The sequence below is a fragment of the Periophthalmus magnuspinnatus genome, chromosome 19 (genome assembly GCF_009829125.3).
Source record: "Periophthalmus magnuspinnatus isolate fPerMag1 chromosome 19, fPerMag1.2.pri, whole genome shotgun sequence".
Taxonomy (NCBI): Eukaryota; Metazoa; Chordata; class Actinopteri; order Gobiiformes; family Gobiidae; genus Periophthalmus; species Periophthalmus magnuspinnatus.
This window is the reverse complement of record NC_047144.1, coordinates 23,315,743-23,335,550: the sequence shown is the minus strand read 5'-3', so window position 1 is coordinate 23,335,550 and position 19,808 is coordinate 23,315,743. Positions and strand designations below refer to the sequence as shown.

The 19,808-nt window shown below is 44.7% G+C and overlaps 1 protein-coding gene across 1 annotated transcript in view; it reads left to right on the top strand.

Moving 5' to 3' along the window:
* The window catches only part of LOC117386930 (glutamate receptor ionotropic, delta-1-like), a 386,841-nt gene that overhangs the window by 280,713 nt on the left and 86,320 nt on the right, over window positions 1-19,808 (top strand). Inside the window, exon 3 of the mRNA XM_033984304.1 lies at window positions 3,426-3,710. Coding sequence (XP_033840195.1) covers window positions 3,426-3,710 — 285 coding nt within the window. The remainder of the gene's footprint in view (window positions 1-3,425; window positions 3,711-19,808) is intronic.

Sequence of the window (19,808 nt, the reverse complement as noted above, 5' to 3'; positions counted from 1 at the left end):
TGTCTCTGTGGTAGAGCTGTGTGTTCGGTGTAAGTGTCAAAGAGGACTGAGAGTCTGAAACATAAAGTCACAAGGTTTAAGGAGTTCCACACAGATAAAGTGAACAATGAAGCGGCGGACTCTTAGGGAAAGGACAGAAGAGCGTCCTGAAATGTGCCCGTGGACAGTTTTTATCGTGTTTCTCCATGTTTGTGTTCGGTTTGCACGACATTAACCTCCTGAGACCTGGCATTTTGCGTCTTCTAAGCCACAATGCAAACTTTTAGAAGAAAAATAACAGCAACAAGAACAGCAACAATGCAAATATGTTCAATTTAGAATATTTTTAAGAGTTTAGAATGTTCAGAATATTTTTTAATTTATTTTTTTTTTTTCATAAAGGCTCCCGTCTTCCTGCTTCTGTCTGCAGCTCTTCACATGAGACACATTTTTCCAAGAGGCTTAATTGTTTTTACATCAGGACAAATGTTGCTGTTTTCAGGCACTTTCAGGCAAATCATTATTCAAATGTTTTATCAAAATGATTAAAAACAGAAACTACATAATGTAAAAAACAATCACAGTTCTTTGTTTTTACACTGATCAGGTCCCAATCAGCCTAAATAACAGAGAATTTAACGAAGCCATGAAAGAGCTCGAGTCTTAGGAGGTTAAGAAACGTTTTCTGTAAAGTTGAGGTGATTGTTCCATAACCCTCAGAGTGGAGGTCACAGATAAGATGTGACTTTACCCAAAAAGACCAGAACGTAGGTGGTTGGTGTTATCTTCTCGTCCACACATTTGTGTCATTTAGCTTAGCATTAGCCAATCAAGACACCAGTTTGATGTAGTGCCGCACTGCGAGAAAAAAACTTACGGCTGAGATATGTATTTGACGGTTTAGCAATACAGCGATTTTAATAAATGTGGCGCTCCAGACTGAGAAAATTATGGTTTCAGAACGAAGCCGTAATTCTCTCAGTCTGAAGGGTAAAAGTACACGATCAGTGACTTGATAATTATGTCAGAAATCACTAAAACCAGAACACTTTGTCATGGTTTATTCATCAAAACAGGCAAAAGTTAAGCATTTAAACAACGTTAGAAGTTCAAATTCGTCCTTAGAGAGAGAAGGAAGACAGAAACGACCCACGAAGGGCAAAGTTTAGCGTAGAAGGAAAGAAAGAGGACAGAAGAAAACGACGATAAAAAAGACCAGTCGACGCCGCTCACAGTGTTTTTGTACCGCAGCCTCAGTGGACCTGACTATGCACATTTGAATCCTCGCTCTTTGGAGAGTTAATTTGTCTAATGTTCTATTTCACTGCCTAAAGTTGAACCCCGTTGACACAGTTGGAAGTTTTGTAAGAGATTACACAAGAATCACCTGTGGGCTTGAACAATGTTTACCAATTATTCACCTCACTGTGACAAATGAGGCAAACAGAAGGTCCCTGTAGGACACTGTAATAATCGTGAAAAATCATGTCTCGGGCAAAGACGAAGGCGTTTGGTGCGGGAAGTGTCACAAAAAGAAAAAAAGTGAAACATGTAATCATATGTGTTAGATTTAGAGCTCGCGTAACAGGGTCAGAGGCTTCAACAGACTATTCGTTGTGTTCAGTGAATCACAAAGGAGCTGGAAAAGTCCAGATTGTGACAGTCAGTTGTTACATTAAGTACAGTGTTCCCTCGTTTATCGCGGGGGTTACGTTCTAAAAATAACCCGCAACGGTCGAAATCCGCGAAGTATCAGTTTTATTTTGTATGTGTTTTATATGTTTTTGTCTGTAAAACCCCTCACCACACACTTTATACACTTTTCTCACACAGGCGTTAACATTTCATCACATTTCTCTCTCGTTTAAACTCAAAGTTCAAACCTTCGTAGGCGCCTTTGTCGGTGCAGAACGGGGAGAAAACAAATTGCAAACATACAGCACTTCAGAGTCACACTGCGATCCAACGTTTATGTAAATTTGTCTGAACACCTGTACTGTACAGGAGACACGGCACGGAGGAGACTGTTTTTTCGTGTGAATGTGCTTTGTGTTGTGCGTCCTGATTGGCTGTTGGACTGTAGACCATTGTGTTGTGCGTCCTGATTGGCTGTTGGACTGTAGACCATTGTGTTGTGCGTCCTGATTGGCTGTTGGACTGTAGACCATTGTCCATCAGTCTCCTCCGTGCCGTGTGTCCTGTACAGCAGTGGTCCCCAACCTTTTTATCACCGCGGACCGGCCAACGCTTGAAAATTTTACCGTGGACCGGTAAATAATCACTACTATTGATCCCTCAGTAGTAAATGCACAAGTTTGGGGTCTTTGTAAAGGTAACACCCTATAGTTTTACCCACAGGTGTCAGAATCACTGTAAATTTGTCTGCTGAGCATTTATACACTTTGGGGCGCAGATTGGCATTAGCTAATGCTAATGATTACACATGATACACATTTGACCCATAATAGCAGAATAAACCACACTTACCGATCAGGAACAGCATCCAGTCCATCAAAACATAAGGTCCTCTGCTCCTCAGTCCACCATGAGATCTTCACTCGGTTCCATGAACCGCTCCAGGTCCAAGATGCCTCTAGTTTAACTTGTACAAACATCCACAGTGTCCTCGGTCGCGTACTTCCTTTGTTTTGTCCGTTTCGTCATGTTTAAAATGCAAAAGTGCTGCAAAACAGTGCATAAAATTACGCAATACGCGCCCGCGGACCGTCGGAATGCTAAGTGGTTAAGTTGTCGGCGCTCAAGTGACGGAAATGTAACCAAAAGAATCCGGTCATTTTTCAAAATAAAAGATTTTTCAAAATAAACGATTGTTCAGACTCAGATAATAAATACAACGGAAATAATTAATTATTACTTGGACGGCCGGTGGCCTGGTACCAATTGATCCACAGACCGGTACCGGTCCATGGCCCGGTGGTTGGGGACCACTGCTGTACAGTACAGAATGTGTTCGGACAAATTTACATAAACGTTGGATCGCAGTGTGACTCTGAAGTGCTGTACGTTTGCAATTTGTTTTCTCCCCGACAAAACCCACAATGTCGATGAAACGTTCTGCACCGACAAAGACGCCTGCGAAGGTTTGAACTTTGAGAGAGTTTAAACAAGAGAGAAATGTGAGAAAATGTTAACGCCTGTGTGAGAAAAGTGTATAAAGTGTGTGGTGAGGGGTTTTACAGACAAAAACATATAATTGCTTCACGGATTTTGCCTGTTGCGGGTTATTTTTAGAACGTAACCCCCGCGATAAATAAGGGACCACTGTATTTCTGTACTTTTTCTTGCCGTGGATACTTTTGATTGAGTACTTCGACCACCTGTGGTCAGAAAATACCTCTGACTGAAATAAACATCTCAGTGAACCTAACGATCTGTCACACGTGTAGTTCTTCACGGTCTTCACCCTCGCTCTTCTTCTCTTCCAGCCTGCGAGCTCATGAACCAGGGCATCTTGGCTCTGGTCTCCTCCACGGGCTGCGCGTCCGCCAGCGCCCTCCAGAGCCTGACGGACGCCATGCACATCCCCCATCTGTTCGTCCAGAGGAGCAGCGACGGCGCTCCTCGTACGGCGTGCAGGTTCAGCTCCGCCCCCCGAGGTCAAACCTACACGCTCGCCGCCCGCCCCCCGGTCAAGCTCAACCAGGTCATGCTCAGTCTGGTCACCGAGCTCGCCTGGAAGAAGTTCATCGTCTTCTACGACATCGATTACGGTAAGAGAGCAGGTCAGGGGTCAGGGGAGGGTCAGGGGTCAAATGGGTGACGGAGGGTTTCAAAGACTGAGAACGGAGATTGTCATTCTCCAATTTTAGATATTTGCCAAAAGTGTGTTTTTTACTGCAGTGACACATCCATCCATTTTCTTCCACTTAATTGGCGCTTAGTCATGAGGGCAGCAGGGACTCCCAGGTTTAGTCCTAGTTTAGTCCTGTTTTAGTCCGGGTTTAGTCCGGGTTTAGTCCGGGTTTAGTCCTGGTTTAGTCCTGGTTTAGTCCGGGTTTAGTCCTGGTTTAGTCCTGGTTCAGTCCAGGTTCAGTCCTGGTTTAGTCCTGGTTCAGTCCAGGTTCAGTCCTGGTTTAGTCCTGGTTTAGTCCTGGTTCAGTCCTGGTTCAGTGCTGGTTCAGTTTTGGTTCAGTCCTGGTTTAGTCCCGGTTTAGTCCTTGTTTAGTCCTTGTTTAGTCCTGATTTAGTCCTGGTTTAGTCCTGGTTTAGCCGTTAGCTTGACTTTATTTTCATTATTTTACTCACCAGAAACAGTTAAAATGTTCTCCATCAGTTGAAACCTTGTTTGCCTTCAATTAAGTTAATTCAATTAAGTTAAATAGAGTTCGCAAAGAAACTTTCACGAGGTTTATTCTTATAGAAACACTTGTAAATTCCTGTATCGCTGTAATCACAAAACACATTAAATATCTCAGTCAGATCCATTAACCTCCAACTTTCTGTCACTCATCTGTTTACTCGAGCTTTTTAGCAGTTAATTATTGAAAGAAGGATAAAAATAAGTAGCATATTCACATAGTTTGTCCTTGTTGTGTTGCCGAAGTAAGCTGTGACGCAAATTTGGCGACGCAAATTTGGCTGTGACTCAAATTGGGGAATGACACAAGGTCAGAGGTCAGGGGTCAAACAGCTGACAAATTGGAGATGTTGCGTTTTTCATTTCAGTTTTTGTTAAGGTTGGGTCGTGTTTTGGTTTGTTAAGTATCTTGATATGAAAATATATGGGAATATAAGGGAAAAAAGGCAAAATATACAGTTAAAACGCAGTAAAAACGTGAAAAACAGAGCAGGTTATTTTAAACGATTTGCAGTGGTCCAAAGTTATTATTGTAATTATCCAGCACAGTGAGTTTATCAGCTCTGCCTTCACGGTTAAACTCACAACAAATACAACAAAACACTTCATAATTGCCGACAGTACACAGCGGACTTACTCTGACCTCCAGAGCTGCGTATATAATATATGTGTACTGAAATAAGACACTATACTCAGATACACAAATATATAAGACAAATCAGGTACAGGGACTTTAATGTATCTGTAATACTACTACTACTGTTGCTACTACTGCTGCTACTACTTCTACTACTGCCACTACAAGCACTACTATGACTAATACTACTATGATACTACTATTACAGCTACTGTTGCTACTACGACTACTGCTGTTATAATAACTGCTACTACTACTACAGATGCTACTGCTACTGCTACTATTGTACTCCTACAACTAATACTACTGCCACTACAGCTATTACTACTACTATTGTTAATACTACTACTGCCAAAATACTAGTTTTACTTCTGCTACTACTGTTACTGCTACTGCAATTACTTCTATTACTACTGCTGCTGCTAATACTATTACTACTACTGCTAGTACTACTGCTGCTGCTAAACATTCATCGTCTTTCTCCGTCTCCTTCTGGTGCACCTCCTCTCTTCCTCTCCACCTAGTGCACCTCCTCTCTTTCTCTCTTCCTCTCTCCGTCTCCGTTTGGTGCACCTCCTCTCTTCCTCTCTTGCTCTGTGCCTGCTGCACCTCCTCTCTCCCTCTCCACCTGGTGCACCTCCTCTCTCCTTCTGCGCCTGGTGCACCTCCTCTCTCCCTCTCCACCTGGTGCACCTCCTCTCTTCCTCTCCTCCTGGTGCACCTCCTCTCTCAAACTGGTGCACCTCCTCTCTTCCTCTCTCACTCTCCACCTGGTGCTCCTCCTCTCTCAGTATCTCACCTCCTCTCTCCCTCTCTGCCTGGTGCACCTCCTCTCTCCCTCTCCACCTGGTGCACCTCCTCTCTCCCACTCCACCTGGTGCTCCTCCTCTCTCCCTCTCCACCTGGTGCACCTCCTCTCTCCCTCTCCACCTGGTGCACCTCCTCTCTCCCTCTCTGCCTGATGCACCTCCTCTCTTCCTCTCCACCTGGTGCACCTCCTCTCTCCTTCTGCGCCTGGTGCACCTCCTCTCTTCCTCTCTTGCTCTATGCCTGGTGCACCTCCTCTCTCCTTCTCTGCCCAGTGCACCTCCTCCCTCCCTCTCCTCCTGTTGCACCTCCTCCCAGTGCACCTCCTCTCTCCCTCTCCACCTGGTGCACCTCCTCTCTCCTTCTCTTCCTTTATGCCTGATGCATCTCCTCTCTTCCTCTCCACCTGGTACACCTCCTCTCTTCCTCTCCTCCTGGTGCACCTCCTCTCTCAAACTGGTGCACCTCCTCTCTTTCTCTCTCACTCTCCACCTGGTGCACCTCCTCTCCTCCTCTCTCAGTATCTCACCTCCTCTCTCCCTCTCTGCCTGGTGCACCTCCTCCCTTCCTCTCCACCTGGTGCACCTCCTCTCTCCCACTCCACCTGGTGCTCCTCCTCTCTTTCTCTCTTCCTCTCTCCGTCTCCGCTTGGTGCACCTCCTCTCTTCCTCTCTTGCTCTGTGCCACCTGGTGCTCCTCCTCTCTCCCTCTCCACCTGGTGCACCTCCTCTCTCCCTCTCCACCTGGTGCACCTCCTCTCTCCCTCTCTGCCTGATGCATCTCCTCTCTTCCTCTCCACCTGGTGCACCTCCTCTCTTCCTCTCCTCCTGGTGCACCTCCTCTCTCCCTCTCCGCCTGGTGCACCTCCTCTCTCACTCTCCACCTGGTGCACCTCCTCTCCTCCTCTGTCAGTATCTCACCTCCTCTCTCCCTCTCCACCTGGTGCACCTCCTCTCTCCCTCTCTGCCTGGTGCACCTCCTCTCTTCCTCTGCACCTGGTGCACCTCCTCTCTCCCTCTCCACCTGATGCACCTCCTCTCTCCCTCTCTTCCTCTATGCCTGATGCACCTCCTCTCTTCCTCTCCTCCCGCTGCACCTCCTCTCCTCCTCTCTGTACCTCGTTTGTTTTCAGTATCAGTTGTTGTTTATCGATCTGAAATCTGTGGCTCAGTGTAATTGAATAAGACTCGCTCTGATTGGCCGACGAGAAACCGTGAAAACAAAGATTTCTGGGTAACACAAACACTTTATTACGACCCTCTGCTCCTCTCCTGCGCTCCTTTTGCCCGTCTGCTCTGCTTCTCCCTCTCTTCTCTCCTCTTTTCTTTTGTTTCTTGATTCCTTCTCTCGGTGATTTCTGGTGGAGCAGATGGGATTTGTTCTCTCTCTGAACACAGAGCTGTCAAACAAAATGAAGATTAAAGAAGCGCGACCCCGAAACTCAAACTCCCAGCATGCCTCAGTGCGTTCCCTTGTTCACAGCAAAACACACAGCCCCATGTTTGTAGTTCTCCTGCTCGGGTCGAGTTTACAAATGTTTCTCCAAGCCCAGAACTCTCAGTGGATTTTGAACAACTGCTTTCACAGGAAAAATAACACAAACAGAACTTTGTCTAGTCCTGTTTCAGTTCTGTTTTGGTCCTGGTTTAGACCTGATTTAGTCCTGGTTTAGTCCTGGATTAGTCCTGGATTAGTCCTGGATTAGTCCTGGTTTAGTCCTGGTTTAGAGCTGGATTAGTCCTGGTTTAGTCCTAGTTCAGTCCTGGTTTAGTCCTGGTTCAGTCCTGGTTTAGTCCTGGTTCAGTCCTGGTTCAGTCCTGGTTCAGTCCTGGTTCAGTCCTGGTTTAGTCCTGGTTTAGTCCTGGTTTAGTCCTGGTTTAGTCCTGTGTCATGTTTGACCTTATCATCGTTGTTCTCTCCAGGGGCATTTGAGAGAGAGAGAAAGAAAAAGAGAGAGAGAGGCCAGGAGAGAGGGAGTATAAGATAATGAGGAGAGAGAAGAGAGAGATCAGTGTCTGATTATGATGATCTGATGGGGAAAAGGTCAGATCACAAGGGGCGTCCAGTCAGGATTCTTCTCCAGACCAGTTTAGGAACTTCAGGTTTGTGAAGTCGTAGTGTACAGTTTTTCTATCATCTTTTTGTTTATTTATGGAGAATTGTCGTGTGGGAGCCTGGGTAATGTAGGTTTGTGGGTGGAGCCTCGTACAGAATTATACGGCTAACCATAAGAAGGGTTTGAATAAGGCCTTGGAGAGATCACTAGATTACTCAAACATGCTTGAATGACATTTAAAACCTTTTCAGACGTGTTTGTGATGAGGGAACAGCGTTATAACATGGTAAAACGCTTCAATAAATACGTTTTGCATAATACATGTGTCATAGAAAACCTAGAAACTGTTTTTGAGACATAAAAAATGAGAAAAAAAACCCTCAAAAGTCCTGGAAAATACATATTCTGTTCTTTTCTTCATTGATTTCCTGGATTATTGGATCTCAAACTGATCGAGACTGTTATTTCCATCGTCACAGTAAAATGACCTGTTGAGTTTTTTTCATTTAAAACCAAAATGCAGGAAAATTACATCAAATTTATACAAATTATTCTGTGTTTACTACAAATTTTTCTATGTAATTTGAGTTTGACCACAAGGAAATATACAGGGTGATCTATAGGTCTATGTCTACCGTATTTTATGAACTATTTTCTTTATGTACAACTTTTTTTCATAGTTTGGCCGGAGGTGCGACTTATACTCAGATGCGATTGATTTATATGTGAAATATGTTTTTTTCTTCATAATTATGCATTTTTTGGCTGGTGCGACTCATACTCAGGTGCAAATAATGTGAAATATATGTTTTTTTCTTTATAATTATGCATTTTTTGGCTGGTGCGACTTATACTCAGATACAAATAATATGGAAATATATGTTTTTCCTTTATAATTTTAGATTTTTTGGCTGGCGTGACTTATACTCCAGTGCGACTTATACTCTGGAAAATACAGTTCATATACAATGCAATGCAAGAGAATATATTTGTTTGCAGGTGTAGCCTTAGACGGCATCTTTATTTGGAAAAAAACGCAATAGAAAATATCCTTGAAAAGTCCTTGGAAACGTAGGAACCTTCTTGAAGTTCTTCTCCAAATGTTTTATTTTTGTAGCTTGTTTGAAGTTTGATTTTTGACTTTTCTTCACCGTCACAGATGGACTTGATGTTTTGGGAGCAGCTGTGGCTCTGAGTGTTTCAGAAGCTCTGGGTCTGAGTGCTTTTACCGCAGACGCTCTGGGTCTGAAAAGGTCAAAATGTCGCCTCCAAAAGAACTTGAATGAGAAACAAAATGGCCGCCAGCTTCAACCTGCTCATTTCACCGACGTCTGGAACACTTCAGACGAAAAACAGCACAAGAGGAGAAAGAGAGAGGAGAAAGAGAGAGGAGAGAGACAGAAAGAGGGAAAAGAGGAGAGAGAGAAAGAAGAGAGAAGTGTAGAGAGAGAGAGAGGGCGGGTGGAGAGAGGGTTCAGGGCGACGTCAGCTCTCATTGGGCGACGCTGTTTTCTAACAAGTAAATCAGCGAACTTGTTTCTTTTATGAAGTTGTATTGGATCAATATTGTGATTTGTCATCGATTAGAAGCACAGAACAAACACAGTGTGTCTGCAGTACCACCTGATGATGTCACAAGGTGGATCAGACTGTTTTGAGCTGTGCAGGAGGAGATGCAATCTACGTTAGACTTGTCAGGAGACCGGGTCTAGGCTTGGTTCAGTTCTAAATTAGACCTAGTTTAGTCCTGGTTTAGTCCTGGTTTAGACCTGATTCAGTCCTAGATTACACCTGGTTTAGACCTAGGATAGACCTGGTTTAGTCCTGGTTTAGTCCTGGTTTAGACCTGGTTAATCCTAGATTACACCAGTTTAGACCCAGTTTAGACCCGGTTTAGACTCTGTTTAGATCCAGTTTAGGCCCGGTTTATTCCTGGTTTAGTCTTGGTTTACACCCAGTTTTGACCTGGTTTAGACCCGGTTTAGACTTGGTGTTGACCTGGTTTAGACCTGATTTAGACCTGGTTTAGTCCTGGTGTAGACCTGGTTTAGACCCGGTTTAGACCCGGTTTAGTCTTGGCTTAGATCTGGTTTAGTCCTGGTTTAGTCCTGGTTTAGACCCAGTTTAGACTCTGTTTAGACCTGATTTAGACCTGGTTTAGTCCTGGTGTAGACCCGGTTTAGACCTGTCAGGACCAGGCCTGAGGCTGGAGTCTTTCTGGAGTCTTATCTCTGAAGCTAACCACTCTGCCACTGCCCCCTCCCTCTGGGTCCTTCCTCAATCCTCTCGTGTGCTTTTTGTCCCTCCAGGCCTCCGTACTCTCCTCTCAGAAACATCTCGTTGGCTCAGAGCCGGAGGTGTCGCTCAGATGAGACACAGAGGAGGTTCTGAAGTAAATATCTGGCTCATATTTTGTGATTTTGTCCGGTCGGATTTGAATCAAAACGAGGCGACGCTTCAGTGGAGCGGACGGCGTTTGTGTTTGAGGGAAAAGCCAAAAGTTCAATGTTTGTTTGACAGAAATTCAAGATACAACACTGTGGGTCAGGACTGGACTCAAGTCTGCAGGCCTGTTTAGTCCTAGTCTAGTCCTGGTTTAGTCCTGGTCTAGTCCTGGTCTAGTCCTGGTTTAGTCCTGGTTTAGTCCTGGTTTAGTCCTGGTTTAGTCCTGGTTTAGTCCGGGTTTAGTCCGGGTTCAGTCCTGGTTTAGTCCTGGTTTAAATGTCACTCTTGTTTAAACACTTGTTCATAATCACTACCTCTGTCTCCGTGGCATTTTCTTGTTCTCATCCTCTGCACTTAACACACAGACGCCCGCCTCTTTCTTCTCTCTCTCTCTCCTCTCTCATCCCTCCATACTCCCTGCAGTGTCAGCTCTAATGAGGAGGACCACACACACGTATGACGGGCCTCATGTTTACCGTCGTCGTGGATACGGAGCATGCTGTCGGTGCTGAGACGGGAGTGTGTTGTTGCCGTAGAAACGTGAGGACAGTGTCTCGCCTGGACCGCACACGTGTCAGATCTGTGACAGAGGAAACTCACTGCTCTAAACTCTGATTTCTGCAGGAACAAAATTCTTTTTGAACTAAAAACATGTGCTGCCGTGTGACTGGTCGACTAAAAAGAGGGCGTGGCAAAACTTAACTGCACTGACGAGACGACACCTGCAGAGGGAGCTCATGCAAAAGACTAAAGACTACTATTTATGTTCAGTCCTGGTTTACTCCTGGTTTAGTCCCGATTTAGTCCCGGTTTAGTTCTGGTTTAGTCCCAGTTTAGTCCCGGTTTAGTCCCTGTTTAGTCCCTGTTTAGTCCCGGTTTAGTCCCAGTTTAGTCCCGGTTTAGTCCAGGTTTAGTCCCGGTTTAGTCCCGGTTTAGTCCCGGTTTAGTCCAGGTTTAGTCCCGGTTTAGTCCCGGTTTAGTCCCGGTTTAGTCCCGGTTTAGTCCCAGTTTAGTCCCGGTTTAGTCCTGGTTTAGTCCTTCTTTAGTCCCGGTTTAGACTTGGTTTAGTCCTTCTTTAGTCCTGGTTTAGTCCCGGTTTAGTCCTTCTTTAGTCCTGGTTTAGTCCTCTTGATTTAAATGCACAGGTGATGTAATCTCTCTCTTTTGTTGCGGGTCTGAGTCGTTTTGCAGATCAGAGAAAATCTTTTCTTTTTTAAAACAACAATGAAAAAAATGATGAAACGGAGACAAGACCAGACCAGAGTTTAAAAAGTCACAAAAGAAAAGATTTATGTCAGATACAAGCTCTCCTACTGTCTGTAGTCCAGGTTCAGTCCTCATTCAGTCCTGGTCTAGTCCTGATCTAGTCCTGGTTTAGTCCTGGTCTAGTCCTGGTTTAGTCCTGGTTCAGTCCTGGTTCAGTACTGGTTCAATCCTGGTTTAGTCCTGGTTTAGTTCTCGTTTAGTCCAGATCTTTGTCTCATGCGTTGACTTCTCCTGTGGGCGTCTGAATAAAAGTGTTGGTTATTCTTGGACGTTAAAATAAATAAAAACACTTTTCTTTATTAAAATAACGATAAAAATCTGATTTGGATTTGAAGAGACACCCACGAAAGAAGAACAGAGACCAAACCAGGACTAAACCAGAAATAAATCAGGACAAAACCAGAAATAATCCAGGACTAAACCATAACTAAACCAGGACTAAACTGGGACTAAACCGGGACTAAACCGGGACTAAAACAGGACCAAACCGGGACTAAACCAGGATTGAACCAGGACTAAACTAGGACTGAACCAGGACTAAACCAGGACTGAACCAGAACTAAACCAGGACTGAACCAGTACTAAGCCGGGGGAACCACAACTTTTACTCAAGTACTCGCGTACTGTTACTTCAATAAAAATTATTACTCAAATAGAAATGAAAATAAAAAGTACTCTGAAAAGTATAATTTCTGTATAAAGTTACTCCAGTAAATGTAACTAGTCCCACCTCTGATTCCTGCCTGTTTCAGTCGTGAAGCCGTTTCTGAAGCCGTTTCACAGTTTCTCTCTCGTCCTGAGTTGTTCTTCGTTGAATAATCTGAAGCGTGTCGATGTCGTTGTCGTGTCTTTTTTCGATCGCGGTGTTTCCTGTTTCTTTGACACTTTGACAGATCAGACTTTGAGCCGCCATCTTGTGTCGATGATGTGACGTTACAGACGGGAGTGACGGTGCGTTCAGGTGCGCCGAGGAAATCTGACACTTCTCACTGAAACCTGCTGCTTCACTTTAATATAACACTGATGTAGCACAGGGTCACACAGAGAGGGGGGTTTAATCAAGTATTTTATATTTTAAAGATGTATGGGGTATTAAAGACGAGGTATTTTAATGTGTGGGGTATTAAAGAGGAGGTATTTACTTCTATGGGGTATTAAAGAGGAGGGATTTTAATGTGTGGGGTATTAAAGAGGAGATATTTTAATTCTATGGGGTATTAAAGAGGAGTTATTTTACTTCTATGGGGTATTAAAGAGGAGGTATTTACTTCTATGGGGTATTAAAGAGGAGGTATTTTAATGCGGGGTATTAAAGAGGAGGTATTTACTTCTACGGGGTATTAAAGAGGAGGTATTTTAATGCGGGGTATTAAAGAAGAGGTATTTAATTCTACGGGGTATTAAAGAGGAGGTATTTTAATGTGGGGGTATTAAAGAGGAGGTATTTACTTCTATGGGGTATTAAAGAGGAGGTATTTACTTCTATGGGGTATTAAAGAGGAGGTATTTTAATGTGGGGGTATTAAAGAGGAGGTATTTACTTCTATGGGGTATTAAAGAGGAGGTATTTTACTCTATGGGGTATTAAAGAGGAGGTATTTTACTTCTATGTGGTATTAAAGATGAGGTATTTTAATGTGGGGGTATTAAAGAGGAGGTATTTACTTCTATGGGGTATTAAAGAGGAGGTATTTTACTCTATGGGGTATTAAAGAGGAGGTATTTACTTCTATGGGGTATTAAAGAGGAGGTATTTTACTCTATGGGGTATTAAAGAGGAGGTATTTTACTTCTATGTGGTATTAAAGATGAGGTATTTTAATGTGGGGGTATTAAAGAGGAGGTATTTTACTCTATGGGGTATTAAAGAGGAGGTATTTTACTCTATGGGGTATTAAATCCTAAATCATCACATATTTAGATCACCATGTTTACTTTTGTTGTTTTCAAAATGCTAGACAGCGTATTAACATGTTTTGTATGTTTCCCTTTTATTTGCTCTCTGCGCTAAGTCACTCCCCCTTCAGAGCGCTAGCATAACACAATCAGCTAATGAAACTACTGCACATCACATCAGGTTTGTGAAGTCATAGTGTACACTTTTGTATCATGTTTTTGTATATTTATGGAGGATTGTCATGTGGGAGCGTGGGTGATGTAGACTTGTGGGCGGAGCTTTGTACAAGATCTTACAGCGAAATGTAAGGAGGGTTCGATTAGAGCCCGGGAGAGATCACTAGATTATTCAAACATGCATGGATGACATTTAAAACCTCTTCAGATGTGTTTTTGATGAAGGAACAACAATAGAACACAAAAAAAAAAGATTCTGTATAACACACCCTCTTTAAGTGCAAATCCTCCTCTTCCTGTTCTCACCTTTCAAAATAAAAGCTTTACACTTTGACAGTTCATTAACAGTAAAACACAGTGACAAACAGAACATAACAGCAAACGGCGTCGTAAGAAAACACACGGACGTGAATCACAGAGGCTCGTTATGGAGACGATTGTGTCCTAGTGTCATCTCGTCAGGACGATTATTTCTGTGAGAATAACAACGTTTATTTTTTATTTTTTTCCATAAATTAGTTCTTGTCGTCGTCAGAGTAAAGGTTGAACAGGAGGATCGTCTCGTGTCTGTTTGAGGTGAGCCGTCGCTATGACAACGACTTAAACGTCTGTGTGTCGCTCAGATGTTATGCAAGGACCATAAACTAATGGACAGAGCTAATATGCTAGCCTAAAGACTCACTGCGGGACATTTCACCACTGTGGGACATTTGGTCACATTAGAACATGGTTAAAGTTCCACTGTGGGACATTTCGTCACATTAGGACATGGTTAAAGTTCCACTGTGGGACATTTCGTCACATTAGGACACGGTTAAAGCCTCGGTGTGGGACATTTCGTCACATTAGGACACGGTTAAAGCCTCGGTGTGGGACATTTCGTCACATTAGGACATGGTTAAAGCCTCAGTGTGGGACATTTTGTCACATTAGGACACGGGGACACAGGGGGAGACGGTTGTTTTTCTGTCACTTTCACTCTGGAGGTCAGGTGCTCATTGCCTCTGGAACAGCAACCGCCATTTCACCTGTCAATCAAAACTCTCTCTCTTTATCTTTCTCCTCTCTCTCCTTTTCCACCTCTCACTCCTGCTCTATCCTCTCTCCTTTCTTCTCCATCTTTCCCTCTCTCTCCTTCTCATTTGTCTGTCTCTCTCCCGTTCTCTCTTTTTACCTCTCCTCCTTTCTCTCTTACCTTCCTCTCTCCTTCTTTCTTACCTTCCTCTCTTTCTTCCTTACCTTCCTCTCTCCTTCTTTCTTACCTTCCTCTCTCCTTCTTTCTTACCTTCCTCTCTTCTTCTTTCTTACCTTCCTCTCTCCCTACCCCTCTTGTCTCTTTCTCTCTCCCCCTCGCTCTCTTCTCTCCCGTTCTCTCCTCCCTCTTCTGCCTTTTACTCCCTCTTTTTATCTACCTTATCCTTCCTCTCTCTTCCTCTTTTCACTCTCTCTCCCTCTACTCTCTACTTTTATCCTCTCTCCTCCCTCTCTATCTTTCTCCTCTCACTCTCCTTTTTCCACCTCTCACTCCTGCCCTCTCCATATTCCTCCCGCTCTCTTTCCCCCTCTATCTCCTCCTCTCTCCTCCACATCTGTCTGAGACTCTCTCCCTTCCTTTCTTTTCCCTCCTTCTCTCCCTCCTCCCTTTTTCTCTTTCTCCCTCCCTCTATCTTTCTCTCTGTGTAAAATAATAATGTGACAGGGGCAGGACAGAGACCACTGTCCCCCATTTGAGCCTCTGTCCATCAAACTCAAAACAGAAATAACACGAGAGACGGAGGGAGGGGGAGGAAGAGAAAGACAGAGAGATGGAGGAAGGGAGAGAGGGAGAGAAAGAGAGAAAGAAGGGAGGGAGGGAGAAAGAGGGGAGAGAGGAAGAGAAAGAGAGAGAGGGAGAGAGAGAAAGAGGAGAGACGAGAAAGATAGATAGTGAAAGAAGGGGTATTAAAGAGAGAAAGAGGGGAAAGATGGGGAGAAATAGATAATGAAAGAAGGGAGGGAGAGAGAGGGAGAGAGAAAGAAGAGAGGGAGGTAGAGAGAAAAAAGAGGGGAGGGAGTGAGGGACGGAGGGAGAGAGAGAGAAAGTGGGGAGGGAGATAGAGAGAGAGGGAGAGATAGTGAAGGGAGGGAGGGAGAGAGAAAAAGAAAGAAGGGAAGGAGAGAGAGAGAGAAAGAGGAGTGGGAGGGAGAGAGCGAGAAAGAGAGAGGAGGGAAGATAAAAATAGGGAGGAAAGACAGAGGAGACAGAAGAGAGAGGGGAGACACAGATGTAGATAAAAAGAGGGACAGAAGAGGAGATAAGTAGGGAGGAGAGAGAGAGGAGGGGAGGGGAGGTAGAGGGGAGGGGGATAGAAAGCAAAGGGGAGAGATAAAAGTCAGGAGAAGAGGGGGAGGAGAGGAGAAAGAAGAGAAAAGAGGGAAAAGGGGGTGGATAATAAGGAGAAAAGATGGATGTAAAGGATAAAGAGGGAGAGAGAAAAAAGAAAGAGAGAAGGAAAAGGGAGGTAGATATAAAGAGGAAGGAAAGACAGGAGAAGAAGAGAGAGGAGAGAGAGAGAAAGGGACAGAAGAGAAGATAAGTAGGGAGGAGAGGGACAGAGAGAGTGAAAGGAGGAAGAGAGAGTGAGTTAGAAAGCGAGGGATGATGTCAGAAGGAGAGAGGAGGCAATGACATCATCACAATCAAATTCAATGAGGAAATAATAACTCAATTTTCCCAGAGAATTCCAGCTGCTCCTGTTTAAGAATTCCGCCTGGCAAAAATCCGGAATAAATGAACGCTCCCTCCTGCTGATCACACAGAGAGGAGCAGTGAGTGGTGCTTCTGCCTCACAGTGAGAAGACGCCCGGTTTGATCTCCAGCCCAGATGAGTCTTATAGTGATTGATACTACTGTGTGTGTGTGTGTGTGTGTGTGTGTGTGAGACGTTACCATGGAGACACGACGCACACATTAGCAAACGAGACATTAAAAAGAGATTTAAAATGGTCTGAAAACTCAAGAAAAAATACAAAATGTTTTAACGGAACACTTTCAAGAGTCTTTGGTAAATATGAGCATTCATGGTCCTGTTTACGTGTTTGATTTTTAATAAAACGGTGAGAAAAAGGTTTAAAAGTAACTGAAAAACTGTCGGCTAACGCTAGCTAGCTTGCGACTGTAGTTTTTGTTATTTGGCAGGGGTTTTTTTTAACAGCACGAATCAGCTCACGTGTTGTAGTTCAAGCTAACGCCGGGTTTTATGTTCAGATTGTGTTAAAACAAAGCTAATGACTAACAAAACCTCAGACAGAGCAGTGCCTCCAGTTAGCGTCACACCCCAGAGAATGTTGACGAAATCAGCTGCGACGTATTCAGTTTTAGTTCACATGTCGTCCCGGTGTCTTTGGTTTTTGTTGGCTAAAGATGTGCTCTTGTCGTGTGACGCATCTGTTGCCCGTTTGTCGCCATGGAGATGCTAGCTAGTCTTCTGCCTGAAATGTTCTGCAGTATGGCATCTAAACAAAAAACAAAAAAAACGCCTTGAAAAAAAAACCCTTTATTCTTTCCGTGAGTGGGCCGCCTCTGCACAGATGTGACCTGTAACTCACCCCGGTGCCATCGGCCGCTGTTGTCCGTAGAGACGAGGACGATTAATGCCATACTGGGGAACATTCCAGGCAGTTACAGTACATATTTTTCCCCAAATCGTTCAGCCTAAGCACGGAGACAACCAGGTGACAGAACCTCCAGGAGAAAAGTTACGTAATGGGGCTTTAGAGCAGACATATTGCGCTGATTTTAATCTGCGACAGCCGTGGATCGTTATGTCATAATTTGGCGGTGGAAATGAGGGCTGATCGACAATATGGCATCTTAAAGATTACTCAAACTCCGCACGAATCTCTCCAGGAACAACTTCAGACGGAAAATGAGACGGGAACAACGATAACGTGATTAAACGCTCTGAAAAGTCCCGTTTGCAGAAGAGGTCTGTGTTAATTGGCCACGTTAAGTTTGAGGTTCAGTCTGTGCAGCGTTTCTCTCTCAAACCTGAGACTTTGATATTTTTAATTTCCTCAAGTTTGTGTAAAGTCGTGAGTGAATCAGGCTCACTTCAAAGTCAGGCTCACTTTTAATGCTGGATTCTGTTTAAACCCGAGTCAAGTTAGTCCCAAAAGACAGGGACGCTTCAGCTGTACCTGTGTGTGAGGACATGTGAGGACAGGGACGCTTCAGCTGTGTATGTGAGGACAGGGACGATTCAGCTGTACCTTTGTGTGAGGACATGTGAGGACAGGGACGATTCAGCTGTACCTGTGTGTGAGGACATGTGAGGACAGGGACGCTTCTGCTCTACCTGTGTGTGAGGACAGGGACGATTCAGCTGTACCTGTATGTGAGGACAGGAACGCTTCAGCTGTACCTGTGTGTGACGACATGTGAGGACAGGGACGCTTCAGCTGTACATTTGTGTGAGGACATGTGAGGACAGGGACGCTTCAGCTGTACCTGTGTGTGAGGACATGTGAGGACAGCTGTACCTATGTGTGAGGACATGTGAGGACAGGGATGCTTCAGCTGTACCTGTGTGTGAGGACATGTGAGGACAGGGACACTTTAGCTGTGCGTGTGTGTGAGAACATGTGAGGACAGCTGTACCTATGTGTGAGGACATGTGAAGACAGGGACGCTTCTGCTGTACCTGTGTGTAAGGACATGTGAGGACAGGGACGCTTCAGCTGTGTGTGTGTGAGGACATGTGAGGACAGCTGTACCTATGTGTGAGGACATGTGAAGACAGGGATGCTTCAGCTGTACCTGTGTGTGAGGACATGTGAGGACAGGGACGCTTCAGTTGTACATGTATGTGAGGACAGTGACGCTTCAGCTATACCTGTGTGTGAGGACATGTGAGGACAGGGACACTTCAGCTGTGTGTGTGAGGACATGTGACGACAGCTGTACCTGTGTGTGAGGACATGTGAGTACAGGGACGCTTCAGCTGTACCTGTTTGTGAGGACATGTGAGGACAGCTGTACCTATGTGTGAGGACATGTGAGGATAGGGATGCTTCAGCTGTACCTGTGTGTGAGGACATGTGAGGACAGGGACGCTTCAGCTGTGTGTGTGTGTGAGGACACGTGAGGACAGCTGTACCTATGTGTGAGGACATGTGAAGACAGGGACGCTTCAGCTGTACCTGTGTGTGAGGACATGTGAGGACAGGGACGCTTCAGCTCTGTGTGTGTGTGTGAGGACATGTGAGGACAGCTGTACCTATGTGTGAGGACATATGAAGACAGGGACGCTTCAGCTGTACCTGTGTGTGAGGACATGTGAGGACAGGGACGCTTCAGCTGTAAATGTATATGAGGACATGTGAGGACAGCTGTACATGTGTGTGTGTATGTGTGTGGGTGTGTGTGTGTGTGTGTGTGTGAGGACATGTGAGGGCAAGGATGCTTCAGCTGTTTGTGTGTGTGTGAGTGTGAGTGTGTGAGGACGTGTCTCTGTGAGGACGTGTGCGAGGACAGGGATGATTCACCTGTGTGTGTATGTGTGTGTGTGGCCATTTTGAGGACTTGTTTACCCAGAATCCTTAGTGGTTGACAGACTGAGCTCCCCAGGGCCTGATCTGTTTACACTTAGACATTTAGAGAAGAGAAGGGAGAGGGGAAAAGGATAGAATAATAGAGGAGTGTGGGGAGAAGAGGTGAAGGCAGGAACCACCGGAGAGAAAGAGAGAGGAGAGAGAGAAACGATGAGGTGAAGGAAAGGACAGAGAGAAAGAGAGAGGGGGATTAAAAGAGGAGAAGTGAGGGAAAGAGAGGAGAGGCGGGAGAGAGCGAGGGAAAGATAGACAGAGGATAAGATAAAGAGACGTATGAGGGGAGAGAAGAAAGAAGGGTAAAGGGAGAGATGGAAAAAGAGAGAGAGAAGAGATGGACCACAGGAGAGGAGAGAGAAAGAAAGATAGAGAAAATTAGGTGAGGAGAGAGGAGAAGAGAGAGGGAAAGGAAGTAATCGGAAGTATAAGAAAGAAAGGGAACAGAAGAGGAGAGACAGAAGATGAGGTGAAGAGAGATAAGGGATAAAGAGGGAGAGAGGGAGGTAAAGAGAGGAGAGAGAGAAAGAGAGAAAATTAGGTGATGAGAAAGGCCAAAGCAGAGAGAGAGAGAAAGGAAGAGATAAATAGAAAGTATAAGAAAGAGAGGGAACAGAAGAGGAGATAAAGAAGATGAGGTA